The 15,782-nt window shown below is 44.2% G+C and overlaps 1 protein-coding gene across 1 annotated transcript in view; it reads right to left on the bottom strand.

Moving 5' to 3' along the window:
- Window positions 1-15,782, bottom strand: part of podxl2 (podocalyxin-like 2) — a 93,459-nt gene that overhangs the window by 67,964 nt on the left and 9,713 nt on the right. Inside the window, exon 4 of the mRNA XM_068316378.1 lies at window positions 5,275-5,584. Coding sequence (XP_068172479.1) covers window positions 5,275-5,584 — 310 coding nt within the window. The remainder of the gene's footprint in view (window positions 1-5,274; window positions 5,585-15,782) is intronic.

Below are 15,782 nucleotides of genomic sequence, written 5' to 3'. Positions count from 1 at the left end.
CTGCTGCAGAGCCGCTGCTGTGCCACACAGTGATGCTGGTGGTGAGGATGCTCTCCACCGCACCCCTGCACTTCAGGACGGGACTACCCAGTCTAGCACGCCCCAGCTTCCTGAGGACATAGAGCCGCTGGTGGGCCTTCCTGAGCAGGTAGGAGGTGTTACAGCTCCAGGTGAGGTCCTCAATGAGATGAACCCCTAAGTACCTGTAGCTGGCGACCATTTCCACAGCTGCTCCTCCGATGTGCGGGGGGGGGTGTCTTTTCCTCCTGAAGTCCACCACCATCTCCTTAGTTTTCCCCACATTGTTGCAGAGGTTGTAGTGTCTGCACCAGTGCACCAGGTGCTCAAACTCCTCTCTGTATTTGGACTCATCGTTGTTCTGGATGTGTCACCACCACTACTGTGTCATCTGCGAACTTTACTATATGACAGCTCGGGTGTTTCGCTTAGCAGTCATATGTCAGTAGGGTGAACAGGAGAGGGCTGAGCAGGCAGCCCTGTGGGGAGCCGGTGCTGAGGGTGATGGGGAGGAGACCGTGTTGTTAATCCTGACAGTCTGTGATCCGTCTGCCAGGAAGTCTAGGACCCAGTTCCCTGTGGTTGCAGACAATCCCAGCTCTGACAACTTCTGCACCAGGGTCTGAGGGATGATGGTGTTGAATGCAGAGGTGAAATCCAGGAAGAGCAGGCGGATGCACAAGTCCTTGCTCTCCAGATGGGTGAGGGAAGTGTGGACCACAGAGGAGATGGCTTCATCGGTGGAGTGGTTCCTCCTGTAGGCATATCGGTGGGGGTCAACCGTTATGTCTATGGAGTCTTTGATGTGTGCCATGACCAGCTTCTCAAAGCACTTCATGACTATCGGGGTGAGGGCCACCGGCCGATAGTCATTCAGCTCTTTTACCGAGTGGCCTTTGGGGACCGGGACGATGTTGGCAGACTTCAGACAGCTGGGGACCATTGCTAGCTGCAGTGAGGTGTTAAAGATGTCTGTTAACACCTGCCAGCTGGTGGAAACAGTCCTTCAGCACTCTCCCTGGGATGCCGTCGGGGCCTGCAGCCTTGCGAGGGTTAATCCTTTGCGGGGTCCTCCTCACATCCTCTGTGGTAACGCTGAGGGGCATGTCATTGGGATGTGGTGTTAGTTTGATGCTGGGGGGGGTGCACGGGGGGTCCTCAAAGCAGGCATAAAACTTATTGAGGGCATCTGCTAGGGAGGGGTCTGTCGGGCCCTGTGCATTCCTGGTGTTAAAGTTGATTATGCACTTGATGCCCTTCCACATGCTCCGTGACTCCCTTGAGGTCAGGTGACCCTGGACCTTTTGAGCATATGTGGATTTGGCCTCCTTTATGCCCTTATCCAGAGCTCTCCTCGCTGCCCTTAGTGCCCCTGCCTCCACCGCCCTGAACGCAGCATCTCTGGCCTTCAGCAGAGCTCTCACCTCTGCATTCAGCCAGGGCTTCTGGTTCGGGTAGACGGTGATAATTCTAGTGTTAGTCACATTGTCCTCACACTTGGAGATGAACTCGAGGACAGAAGTGTATTCCTCCAGGTGCACCTCTCCCCACTCTGTGGCTGCCTCCCTGAACATCTTCCAGTTTGTGTGCTGGACACAGTCCTGGAGCTCTGGGGCTGTGTCCTGGGGCCACACAGTGACAGTTTTCCTCGTGGGTTTCAGCTGATTCACCCGGGGACCATATGCTGGGGCCAGCAGGATGGAGATGTGGTCTGAGAGGCCGACGTGTGGTCGGGGGAGGGACCTGTATGCACCACGCAGGTTGGTGTATACACAGTCCAGAGTGTAGTCCCCACGTGTGGGAATGGTGACCTCCTGGTAGAAGCTGGGCAGTGTGTCTGTTAGTTTTACGTGCTTGAAGTCTCCTGTTACCACGTAAAACGCCTCCGGGTGCCTGAACTGCAGTGAGCCAATGGTGTCGTGCAGCTCACGTAACACTTTGTTACTGTTAGCATTAGCATTAGCATTAGCACGGGATGTAATGAATGGTGACGAACACCGCCGTGAACTCACGAGGCAGATAATGTGACCGACATTTAACAATTAGTATGTTTGTATGTTGTTCTCAGAGGTCCCTGATGACAGGCTGAGAACAGATCTTCATGCAGTCACAGATTTTAGCAATAGAATCAACAGTTAGAAACATGTCATTTTTCAAAACTGAACATAGTTTACTTAAGGTATAATCCTGTCCCAAATCATGTACATTTTACATCTTTTCAAAAATTGTTTGTATTGTTGAAGCTGGAAGGAGGAGTTGACCTTCCAGTTTTAAGTAGAATAAACAGAGATTCCTAAGAAAAAGTCTCACTGAAATCCTGTGGCAATTCACTGCTTTCATTTGCTGAAGCCTCATTCAAGCTCTGAGGAGCATCTTCACATGGGTGAGAAAACGTTTTCTTGTATATGTCACTTATACTATCCATTGAACATGTCCTGGTTTTCTGGACGTATGGGAAGTAAAAGATGATTTAACACTAAATTTGTTTTGACAACTTGTTACTGGGCCACAGTTAGCCCCTCCTCTAAATGGTTTTTTAAAGTGAGAATTAAGTTCTCTGAAATTTTGAAATCAACACTGAGTGAAAAAGCACATGTAAAATCTGTGACCATGGCCCCAGTAGTAACGAAGGGTGCAGGTGTGTTGTGAACTTGATAAAAATTACTCTTAAAAGCAGAATAGGCACAGAATGTCAGCTTGCAATCGGCGCCGGTTCATTCCAGTGGACTTTACAATGCAGCATGTAACCCCTGACGGTCTGCAATGTCTTACTACAAAAATTGCAAAAACACTGCTTCAGAAGGGCGTGAATTCACGCTAACATATAGCTAAGTGCTAACGCAGCTAAGGGTCATTGCTAACTAATTAACGTCACACAGCTTCCACACGACGACGACAGCGACTAGCTGACAGAGACAGCGACACTACAGCCCGACCAACACGAATAATTCAGTGAACCCTAATTTGACAACTAAGAATGTATCTCAGTAGCAGTAGCTATCAGAAACTTCGCATTCAAAGTTTAAGGATTAATTATCAGCTTACCTGACCAAAGATGCTTTCACCTCCGTGACGCGATGAGAGTGAGAGACAGAGCGTGCACGTAGTCAGCACAGCAGCCACGCCCCCTTTGGCTTCGTCCAGCTGTCCAATCAGAGAACCGAAGCGAACTCCACTGCTCAGTCAGTGGATGAGGTGGTCTCATCCAGTTTGAAATTCAAACACCCTGAAATTTAGCGGGGATGTAAATCACCCCAGAATAGCAATCACGTACCAGCAAAACTCTGAGACAACAGCGCTTGTTTGATCTGCATTGTTAATTCTCTCAGCCATTTCCATTTTTATTTTGTAGTGTGTTGTCAAATTCCCTTCTACTTGAGGTTGATTTACAGACAATTCAATTGATCTGTTTGAATCATATTTAGTAAAATATTTCAAAAAATATAATTTAAATATCTTATTGTCAAATTAACAGTTGTATTTGGTTGTACAATATTTCAATGTAAAGTCCAACACTGCTGTGATGTAAATTAACTTTATTGTAAATAGCAGGAACCTGTGGAAATTCCAAGATAAAACAATCATTTCAGACTTCGTTTATTTTCTCATTTTTTCTTCGGCGTCACACGAAAACAAATCGCTGTGTCCGACGAAGCAGTAACGGCTCCGTGTCTGTGGGACAGACGAACGCCAAGAAGAAGGCCGCTTTGGCGCTACAGTCCAGCCATCTGGGTAGACGCCGGCTTCGTGATTCGATCCTGGTGAACAAACCATCGGGGTTCCCCACATGACAACGTGAAGTCCGTCACAATCAAAGAATATAAACCGCTTTGTTTGACAAAGCCAAAACGGCTCCATAAGTGAGAGACATGGACAAATGTTAAGACAGGAGCTAACTCGGCTAGTTGCACTGACTTCCGGGTAGATGCCGGAAGTGTGACAGCGTGAGATTTTCAAGTGAGCTTATTCAAATATATAGGTGGGTTTTTTTAATTTTTATTACAGTGATAGGATCAGGAATGTGTACATCAAAGGGACAGCACATGTTTTGGAGCACAGGTTTTGGAGATAAAGTCAGAGAGGCCAGACTGAGATGGTTTGGACATCAGCTTTATTCCTCTGTAGTTGCCACAACTCTGCACATCTCCATTGTTTTTAAAAATGGGCACCAGCACACTTCCCTCCATTCCTCACGCATCTTCTCACTATCTAAGATCCTATTGAACAACCCAGTCAGAAACTGTACTGCCACCTCTCCTAGGCACTTCCAAACCTCTACAGGTATATCATCAGGACCGACTGCCTGTCCACTCTTCATCCTCTTCAATACCCTCCTCACTTCATCCTGACTAATCTTTGCTACTTCCTGGTCCACAACAGTCACCTATTCTAGTCTTTGTTGTTTCTCATTTTCCTCATTCATCAACTCTTCAAAGTACTCTTTCCATCTTCCCATCACACTACTGGCCCCTGTCAATAGACTTCCATCCCTATCCTTAATCACCCTAACCTGCTGCACATCCTTCCCATCTCTGTCTCTCTGTCTTGCCAACCTGTATAGATCAATTTGGAGATTTACGACAATCAGTGTAAATTACATATGACTTTACTGTTTTTCTATTTACAATTTTTTATGTCGCAATTTTACAGTGATTCACTGTTAATTTTATGGAGATATTTTACAGTGTTCATTTGTCAATGTGATCAAATAATGCCCTAAAATGTGAGTGCATTTATGCATTCATATTTACATCCCTTGAAGTGATGATGTATTGTAATTGTCAGTGTTTGTGTGTTCGTCTGTCCACCGAATATCTTTAAAAGTGTTGTAGATGGAAAGATGAAATATTACTCGGGCGGCAAACGGGATGAAATGACATGATTACCTTGACCTTGAGAAAACTAGGTCACGGTCAAAGGTCAACTTTTGCACATGTTTTTGCACATATCTCAGGAACCGGATGAGATAGAAAGACGAAACAAAAACTATTCAGGAAGGAGATGAAAAATAGATAACAACCTTGACTCTAAAAAAACTAGTTTAAGGTCAAATTTTCACTTTGATACCTTTTTAGGTACACATCTCTGAAACCCTAGAGATATAATCACAAAACAAAAAGAAAAATTTTGAGGAAGCCAGAGAAACAAAAATGCGTAGGTCAAGGTAAAATTTTGAATTCAAGGGTGTCGTGGGATGTTGCAGTCTCTGACTGCCTTGTTTAATATGATCTTGAAGGGAAGATAATTTGTACTTACCAATCAACCCCTCCAGATCCGGGGTTGAGCGGTTGTCAACTAATCCATCATTCAATTCTCCTCCCTTCTCTTCTTCCTCTCCTCTAACATGTCCCCCTCTCTTTCCACTGCTCTTCCTTGTTTTGCTCTCCAAATTATTCTCTCCTTCATCCTCTGTTCTGTGTCTGTCTTTTGAGTCCATTTCGTAAGGGTTTGAGTCCTCCAGGGACGTATGATCTGCTCTTTGTCCACTGAAGAGCTTCTTCCGTGGATTTGTTATATCTTTGTGTACTCTGTAGTGTCCCATATCAACCACCAGATTAACAAAGCTCTGAAAGGAGAAGAGACAGGATTAGCCATATACATTTTAAAGGGGCCCTATTATGAAAATCACACTTTTTCAGGTCTCTACATATACATAGTGGTCTTCCCTAACTCCTAGAATCTGGTAAACAAACACTTCCTACATCAATAGATATTTGGAGGTTTAGGACGTCATGGCTCTGAACGACTCAAATCGATCATATTGCTCTAGAATAGCCATTCTTGACGTCAGACTAGACACTCTGTGCTATTGGACATAATATTGGACGATATGGATTGGTTGACATGCCCAAAGGCGTGGCCATTGGACGTGATGCACCAGTCTGTTGAAATGGTGTCTGTGAGAGGGAGACATGAAAGTTGCTCAGTTATTGATTGTACTAATCAACACCAGTATTTATTTTTCATCACATCCAAAGAAGAACACCGTGGTCGCATTTCATTTTTAATGGCTATGTGCCGACTACATCACCTGCACGTTTGTGTATGGGACCACTTCACTCCAGCCTGTTTTAGCAATGAGGTTCAGTACAGAAGTGGCTTTGCCTCGAGACTGGTCCTCATTCAAAGATCACTCCCAACCATACGGGACCCAGGAAATGCATCCTGGCCACAGGTAAGTCTCACCACATTTATCTTTTTTGCAGTTGTCTGTTAGCATGAGTGATCATGTGCTATTTGGCTAATTAGGTAGTACTGCTTTGTTTCGCGTTTGCGTCCGCGCTCCAACACGTGTGTGTGCTGGACCTACAATATCTAGCTACAACGCACATACGTTGGGCTCACATTTGATCTTTTTTCATGTTGTCTGTTAGCATGAATTAAGTCATGTTATGCTAGGCTATGTAGGGAGGTCTCCTTTGTTTTGCATTTGCGTATTGCGTGTGTGCGTGCGCTCCAACATGTGTGTGCTTGCTGGCCTACAGTATAAAGCTAAAACGCACGTAAGTTGGTCTCATATTTTCTTATTGTTTGTTAGCATGAATGAAGTCATGTTATGCTAGGCTATGTAGGGAAATCTCCTTTGTTTCGCGTTTGTGTATTGCGTGTTTGTGTGTGCACGCCCGATCACGTGTGTGCATTCTTGACCTACAGTAGGTACAGCACACATAAGTTGGTCTAATTTTTTCTTATTGTTTGTTAGCATGAAGTCATGTTATGCTAGGCTATGTAGGCCAATGTGCTTTTTTCCGTGTCTGCGTATTGCATGTGTGCGCGCACGCTCCAACACGTGTGTGCGTGCTGGCCTACAGTATAAAGCTAAAACGCACGTAAGTTGGTTTCATATTTTCTTATTGTTTGTTAGCATGAAGTCATGTTATGCTAAGGTATGTAGGGGGGTCTCCTTTGTGTCGCGTTTGTGTATTGCGTGTGTGTACGTGCACGCCCGATCACGTGTGTGCGCGCAGGACCTACAGTAAAAAGCTAAAACGCACATAAGTTGGTCTCATATTTTCTTTCCTATTATCTGTCAGCATAAATAAAGTCAACTCATGCTAGGCTAAGTCGGAAGTTGGGCTTTGTTTTGTATTGCGTGTGTGCGTGCACGTGTTGGAGTCGATTGTTCGGCGTATAGCGACAACGCACATAAGTCTGTCCTCCTTATCCAAAATCAGAACATTGGTGTCCTGAAATTAGTGTCCCTCTTCCTTGTGCATCCATTCAGCCATCAGCTTCAAAGGACGTGGCGTGCCAAACTAACCCAGTGGACACTCATACTGTTGGTACACAGCTGTCCTTCAGGACTCTTCATTCCCACTATAGAAGTAAAGGTATGTACAAGTCATATTCCATACAATATGTTTTAATAAAATTGGTTAAATAGACTAATTTTCTAAATATTGTTGTCTATAGGTGTTACTGAGTGCACATGTGTTGATAGTAGTTCAGTAAAAAATAAGTGTTGTGTATTAGAATATTCCAGCAAGACAGTAAGTGAAGTGAAGAGTTTAGTATAAAAAATTTTGAGACAGAGTCATGTATGTCATATGATATTGTTTTGGCTCCTTATTTCGATACGTTTGGTGTACCCCTCTACAAGATCCACTTTCCAAAGGCTTTTGAAGGGACAATGCAGAGTCAAACCTCACAGGACAGAGCCAACATTCTGTTAGTGTTGCAATATTTTAATATTTCAAACAAACATGTTTTGAAATTCTGCTGATAATTGCTCACAACAAAACACAGTAAAAAGTAACCACACAAATAAATAAATTAGTAGCAAGTACCAGGATGTATTTTGAACAAAATTTTTCAAAACAAAGAAATGAATCAAACAAGATAATTGTAAAAGTAGCCAATAGAGACATAACTTTGTGGTTTAGCTGTGAGCATGCTACCTGTGGTATCTCCAAACAGCAGATGTTTTCTGTTTCTGTTGGCATCTGTTCAGTGTCCACAGGAACACCTGTACAGTGATTGCCCACCACGTACACACACTGACACACGGCAGAGCTTGGTTAAGAACTAAGAACTCAACAAAGACTTCAGTTGAGTTGAGTTGAGTGCCATCCTCTCTCCACCACAAATGGCATCACGAAAAAGGGGGTTTAAGACGTCGTCTGCCGTCCATGGTGCCTCGTCAGGACAGACTGAATGCACTGCGCGCACTTAAGGTAAGTTACTTGGCTTAAATAATGCACTACTGTCTGTCTTGAAGAGATGCTATGGTTTCTGGTGAGATGTTTGCTAAACATAATTTTATTTAAATTTGTTTAGTTAGTCTTCCTAAAACTACCTGTGTAGGTCATCTTAGGTTGAGGATTTGTCCAAATGTATGTTGTTTGTCTGCTTATTAATGTCTGTTTGCTTTGACTAAACACATACCTTTAACTTTTCTCTTATTAAATGGGTGACTTTCATAAACTTAAAAATAAATAAATAAAAAGGTGAGCGAAGAGTTAAAAGACAGTCTATTCAGGGTGAAAATTTTGTGAGATGTCAGATCCAATATTGAATCGGTAAATTACGGGCATTTGGTACTTGGCTGACAGTCTATTAGACTCACATAAATTATTTATTTCACTGTTAAAAGTCCGACATTTTCCATTCTGGTGGGATACAGCGGGTAAAAGCCCACAGTGTGGTTCTTTGTGGAATGTTACAGTGCCAGCAAAGCTTCGATAAAGCCACGATAAAATTAGAGAATTATTTGCTGTGATCGGACGGAATTTCTGATCGGGCGCCATACGGTTTTCTAACTCTAGGGTTGTTGAATTGTGTGGAATTGCTCTATGACGGCCTTAACTTCTTCTCAAGCTGATGATTGTTGAAGAGTTTTGAAGCCTTTAGGCGGATTTCCGTAGGTGTCAGGGTGATAAACACACAGAACCGGTCCTCTGTCTATTGCATCAACGGGTCATGAGTGTGAGGCCGTAAGGCTGGTGTTCCCATGTGTATTGTGGCCGGTCCACCTGAGATCTCTGTAAATTGTTGTCCGGACTGGGTGGGATACTTTCTATATTCTTGTTAAACTCTTTCTTGTACCATATAATTGTTTAAGGGTCTGTGGAGATTGATAAATCATTGATCTAGCTCTACATCTGTCCATTTCTCTATTCATCTCTTCTCCTTCCCCCATCTGATCTCTCACTTTTTCTACTTATCTGTTTATCTTACTATAAATTTGACTGGGTGTGTGTATGTGTATCTGGATGTGAGTGTGAATGATGGGGAATGACAGAAGCGAGACAGTTGTAGATAAAAAAAAAGGGGGGGGGGTAGAGAGTGTGTGTTTGATAAGATCCAACTATACGTGTATGGGAAGATCAGCATGAGTGTGAATTTGTGTGACTGATAAGCCCATTGAAAGTACAAGCATACATGTCCCAGAGTCAGTTCAAATTATGGGAAACAATTTGGGATAACAAAATTGTTAACTACCGTATTTTCCGCACTATAAGGCGCACATAAAAGCCTAAAATTTTCTCATAAACCCGTAGTGCGCCTTATAATCCAGTGTGTCTTATGTACGGATTCATATTCATATTAATATTGGTTAAAAATATGATCGCTGAAAAAAAGCTGGCAGTCTGGGCACCAGTCATGCCGCACTCCGCCACCAGAGGAGCACCCTCACAAGGCACTCGGGCCTACGCCCCCTAACAACGGTAGTCAAGGGGCGTCACCGAAGTCCCGGCTCTGACTGAGCTGCTCTCAGACAGTAGAGCAGACTGTAGGAGCACCGGTGATTACGTGGCAAAACATAAGGAACTTTCAACAATTCTATTAATAAAGTTTGACTGACTGACTGATCTCAGTATTTCCTAACTATTTGGCGTCGGAAATAACCCACTTTAAACTTAATTGGTCTTAGAAATGCCATTGTGCTGTCATCTGGAATCTAGTGACGGTCCATTCAATTAGTCTGTGGAAACTCACGGAGAAACTGGCGTAAAGGTGAATGAAAGACCCTCAAAGCTGAACTTCCAGTCTTTTCTGAAATTTCAAGGGCAGAGTCACTGCTAGACAAAGGTGCCAACAGGTGTGCTGCAATTGATTTACAAATGTAGTTGATAGTTCTGGGCGGGCGGCGGAGGGGCGCATTCAGGCTTGTGTATTTTGTCTGCAGCGACGTGCGGTGAGATTCACGACGGTGAGACACCGACATTCAAGTCAGTTCTAGGAGTAAAACAGCGTTACATTTGCCAGTAAATTAGCAGCCTGACATTAAAAACTAGTTAAAAAATTGTTTAGGACACACAGGAGCAAATAGCTGTACCTCACCTCTCACTGGACTACCGATCGAAACAATATTTAATTAATAAACGAAGACGAACGTCGGAGCTTAAATATCTGCTTCGAACTTCAGATCAGGAAATAATCCGCTCTGTTTGCACTGACTGCACTCCTAATGAATTTAACCAGTTTTTAATGTCTGGTTTTTTAATATGCGTGTTGACTTATTTCTAAGATGGCAAAGTGATCAAGTGATCAGGTTTCCTTGATGAGGCTCAGAATGGCTTATTGACATAACAGTAGGGGCCATTCAAAGGTAGTCAGGAAGTCATGAATGCAATCGTGACATGTCTGTATCTTTTCTTCTTGACACCTAATGACACTCAATCTGACTGTGTTTTTGCCAAGACGTCTGTTTTTTCCATAGCAAGCCAAAGAGACACAAGGGGCATACCAGATGCCTATGATGATGTTTTCAAATCCTCAGCTGCAAATAACATGAGACAAAGCAAAAGCAAAGTGGGATCCAGATGTGTTCACATACATGCTTTGGGTGTGAACTGACGGAGGTTGCAGACTGGTTGTGAGACGTGTGTCATGGCAGAGCAGCAGGTCTGAACCAACAGAGGAAATAAAGAGACTGATTCCGGACTTCCAAAGGGAGTACAACAGTGCTAACTTCAGCAACAAATGGAGATGCTACAGGTGTGAAAGTTCTGGCCATGTTGCATGTGGATGTGCAACTCGAGACAAGAATAAAGTTGCCAAGAACCAAGAAGACTTGAGAACCATAGCCACACGCATCATCTGAAGAACTTTGTGTGTTCATCCTCCAGCAATGCCGTAAATGCAGTCATGATGAGACAGTGGAGAAAGGTCAGAGCATTGAGAAAACACACATATGAACACTTAGATTGATAGAAATATACACAACATCACGATTATGATAACTGTAGACACACAGAACAGTTCCTGATTGTTTACTTAGATCATAGGTTGACCTTAGAAACATACAGTCCATGCCTATGTTTACTTAATGTTACTTATTTACTTTAATGTTTATTTAGATCAGAAGCAAATCAGGATATTTCTGATTTTATTCACTCATGAACCAACGTGCCATTGTTGAATGACATAATTCACTACAGAACCTCCACATCTTGCCTGTTGAGAGTCTAATGGGGATTGGAAACTAGTGTCAGAGATCAGTTGTAAAGGAGCTGTAAATCATCCAGTCCCAGATGAACTAAATGGTGAAACAGGTTCCAGTGGAGTCCTACTGGTTAACTATATAATTGATTGATTGATTGATTGATTATTTACTTTGGTTAATACAAATCTTGACTCACAATTTTGATCTGCTTGTATTTTAATGGTAAAAGATTATCTATCTATCCATATAACACACACACACACACACACACACACACACACACATACCTGTATGTATATATATATATATACTGTATATATATATTGCCACATCTATATATGGTGATAGATGTGGCAATTCCAGCTGACGCCAACATTAGGAAGAAGGAACACGAAAAGATTGAGAAGTATCAAGGGTTGAAAGAACAGCTGGAACAGATGTGGAAGGTCAAGGTTAATGTGGTCCCCGTGGTAGTAGGAGCACTTGGGGCAGTGACCCCCAAACTGGAAGAATGGCTCCAGCAGATTCCTGGAACAACATCTGAAGCCTCAGTCCAGAAGATCTCAGTCCTAGGAACAGCTAAGATACTGCGCAGAACCCTCAGACTCCCAGGCCTCTGGGAGCTTGAGGATGACACACAGATACCACCCCACAAGGGTGAGAGGGACATATATATTTATATATATATATATATATATATATATATATATATATATATATATATATATATAAATGTCCCTCTCACCCTTTCCACATATATATTATATATATATATATATATATATATATATATATATATATATATATATATATATATATATATATATATATATAGAGCTCCCAGAGGCCTGGGAGTCTGAGGGTTCTGCGCAGTATCTTAGCTGTTCCTAGGACTGCGCTCTTCTGGACTGAGGCTTCAGATGTTGTTCCAGGAATCTGCTGGAGCCACTCTTCCAGTTTGGGGGTCACTGCCCCAAGTGCTCCTACTACCACGGGGACCACATTAACCCTAACCTTCCACATCTGTTCCAGCTGTTCTTTCAACCCTTGATATTTCTCAATCTTTTCGTGTTCCTTCTTCCTGATGTTGGCATCAGCTGGAATCGCCACATCTATCACCACTGCTCTCTTCTGCTCTTTGTCCATCACCACTATGTCCGGTTTGTTAGCCAGTAGCTGTTTGTCAGTCTGGAAGCTGAAGTCCCACAGGATCTTAGCCTTGCCGTTCTCAACCACCTTCGGTGGTATGTCCCATTGGGATTTGGGTACTTCTAGTCCATACCGGGTACAGATGTTCCTGTACACTATCACAGCTACTTGGTTGTGCCTTTCCATGTATGCTGAGCTGGCGAGCATCTTACACCCTGCTACCACATGCTGGACTGACTCTGGGGCTTCTTTACATAGCCTGCACCTTGGGTCAGATCTACTGTGGTAGATATTGGCCTCTATTGCCCTTGTACTTAGGGCCTGTTCTTGTGCTGCCATGATCAGTGCCTCTGTGCTGTCTGTCAGTCCAGCTTTATTCAGCCATTGGTAGGTCTTCTTGATATCAGCCACTTCCTCTATCTGACGGTGGTACATGCCGTGCAGGGGCTTGTCCCTCCATGTTGTCTCCTCCTCCTCCTCTTCCTCCTCAGGCTTCTGCTGTCTAAAGCATTCACTGAGCAGTTCATCTGTTGGGGCCATCTTCCTGATGTACTCTTGGATTTTTGATGTCTCATCCTGGACAGTGGCCCTGATGCTCACTAGTCCTCGGCCTCCCTCTTTCCACTTAGTGTACAGCCTCAGGATGCTGGACTTGGGGTGAAACCCTCCATGCATGGTGAGGAGCTTTCTAGTCTTGATATCTGTGGCTTCTATCTCCTCCTTTGGCCAGCTTATGATCCCAGCGGGGTATCTGATGACCGGCAGTGCATACATGTTGATGGCTCGGACCTTGTTCTTGCCATTCAGCTGACTTCTCAGGACTTGCCTGACTCTCTGGAGGTATTTGGCTGTGGATGACTTCCTTGCGGCCTCCTCATGGTTGCCATTAGCCTGTGGGATTCCAAGGTATTTGTAGCTGTCCTTGATGTGTTCTATCCTGCCCCCTGGTAGATTGACCCCTTCAGTTCTGATCATCTTGCCTCTTCTTGATACCATCCGGCCACATTTGTCTAATCCGAATGACATCCCTATGTCGTCGCTGTAGATCCTGGTGGTGTGGATCAGTGAGTCAATTTCTCGCTCATTCCTGGCATACAGCTTGATGTCATCCATGTAGAGGAGATGGCTGATTGTTGTCCCGCTTCGGAATTGGTATCCGTAGCCACTCTTTGTGATGATGTGACTGAGGGGGTTCAGGCCTATGCAGAACAGCAGTGGTGATAGTGCATCCCCTTGGTATATGCCGCACTTGATGTTAACTTGGGCAATTGGCTTGGAGTTAGTCTCCAGGGTTGTCTTCCACTTCCCCATTGAGTTCTTGATGAAGGCTCTTAGTGTCCTGTTGATCTTGTACAGTTCCAGACATTCCAGTATCCACGTGTGTGGCATTGAGTCATAGGCTTTCTGGTAGTCAATCCAGGCGGTGCACAAGTTGGTCTGCCTATTCTTACAGTCTCTGTGTACTGCTCTGTCCACCAGTAGCTGGTGCTTGGCTCCCCTGGTGTTATTACCAACTCCTTTCTGTGTCCCACTCATATATTGATCCATGTGCCTACTCATCTTAGCTGCCATGATGCCTGACAGGAGCTTCCATGTTGTACTGAGACAGGTTATTGGCCAGTAGTTGGATGGGGTAGATTCCTTCTGTGGGTCTTTCATGATCAGGACTGTCCTGCCTTCAGTCAACCATTCTGGGTGCGTCCCATCCCTTAGCAGCTGGTTCATCTGTGCTGCTAGACACTCGTGGAGTGCTGTCAGCTTCTTTAGCCAGTATGTATGGATCATATCGGGGCCCGGTGCTGACCAACTCTTCATCTTTGACACGTGGCATCTTTGGGCGTGGCTTCGAACCCCAGACATGGCGGGCACTATCCAGTAAGGGTCCTTAGGCAAGACCCTTAATGCTATACGAGCCTACCTCAAAAAATATGAGTGAACACAATAATGACAGAGTCATACCGGCTCGGACGTCGCCCGGGTTAACAAGGTCCGCATCAGATGCTAGGGAACCAGGGCAATCTGATGACAAATGGGCTACTGGAACAAGACACACATGGACAAGGGCGGAGAATATGGAGTTGTTGGAATGCTACTACACAAGTAATCCCAGAGAGAGGGGATATATGGGGCGGATGTGGGACCAATGGATGCTTCGAAACCCACAATCAAGGCTAACAAAGAAACAGCTGTTAGCCCAGTGTTCCAACATCCGTAACCGAAAACTGCTGTCACAACTAGAGATCGATGAAATACAACAACAATGCTACGGCAAGGGGGAGCCAGGACGCCAGGTCAGCGGGGGGATATCACCCCCCCCACAATCCGTGATTGGGTACCAAGCCCCAAGAGACATACACAGCCTCAATACAAGAGCTGCTGACCTGCGAAGGAAGATCGTGACCCAAATGGAAACCTGGAGCCTCCGACAAATACCGAAGCTAAGTTGTCAAGTACCTTCAGAAGATCTGCTAGAAGATGTGAATGCTGCAATAAGAACCATCCCCACAGGGAACATAACTGAGACCAACAAGCTGATCCACAGTACAGCAACAGTAATCCTCGAAATGCTGGGATATAAGATCAACACAGGGCATAATAAACAATACCCTCCATGGAAGAGACGGTTAGAGGCCAAGATAAAGGCGACACGGAGAGAAGTCAGCCAGCTAGCTGAGCTACAGAAGGGGAACATGGTGAATAAGGGGCACCCAGGAAATACAGCAAGCTCTCTCTCTCTCTCTCTCTCTATATATATATATATATATATATATATATATATATGGATAAATGCGACAGTAATTAGCCTCAAATCCTACTGTTTGTTGGAACATGATGAATGGCAAGCATAGTGTGATAGCACAACTGAGATATGTATACTGAGATAACTACAACTGAGATAGTATGAGAGTGTTTTGTCATAACTGATATTTGCCTTTGCTCTGTTCCACTCGTGAAACAATCACTTGGGTATTTTAGCCATATTATTACATATTATTATCCAAACCATCTTGAGTGAACAAATTAACAGACATGATGTGCTTAACGGTTTGGCTAGGGAACCTCCAAAGATTCCAGACCTGTATCTAGAACCTGACTGGGAGGACGTGGGAGAAGCAGATGATGAGGATGAGTAATGCGGCGAGCCAGAAGAAAATGACAAGGGTTGAAATGACGTCCCTCTCCTACATGCACAGTCACAAACTGGGTCTTTCTGTAGGTGATTAAC

This window comes from Antennarius striatus, chromosome 5 (genome assembly GCF_040054535.1).
Source record: "Antennarius striatus isolate MH-2024 chromosome 5, ASM4005453v1, whole genome shotgun sequence".
NCBI lineage: Eukaryota > Metazoa > Chordata > Actinopteri > Lophiiformes > Antennariidae > Antennarius > Antennarius striatus.
This window is presented reverse-complemented; position numbering and strand designations above follow the sequence as displayed.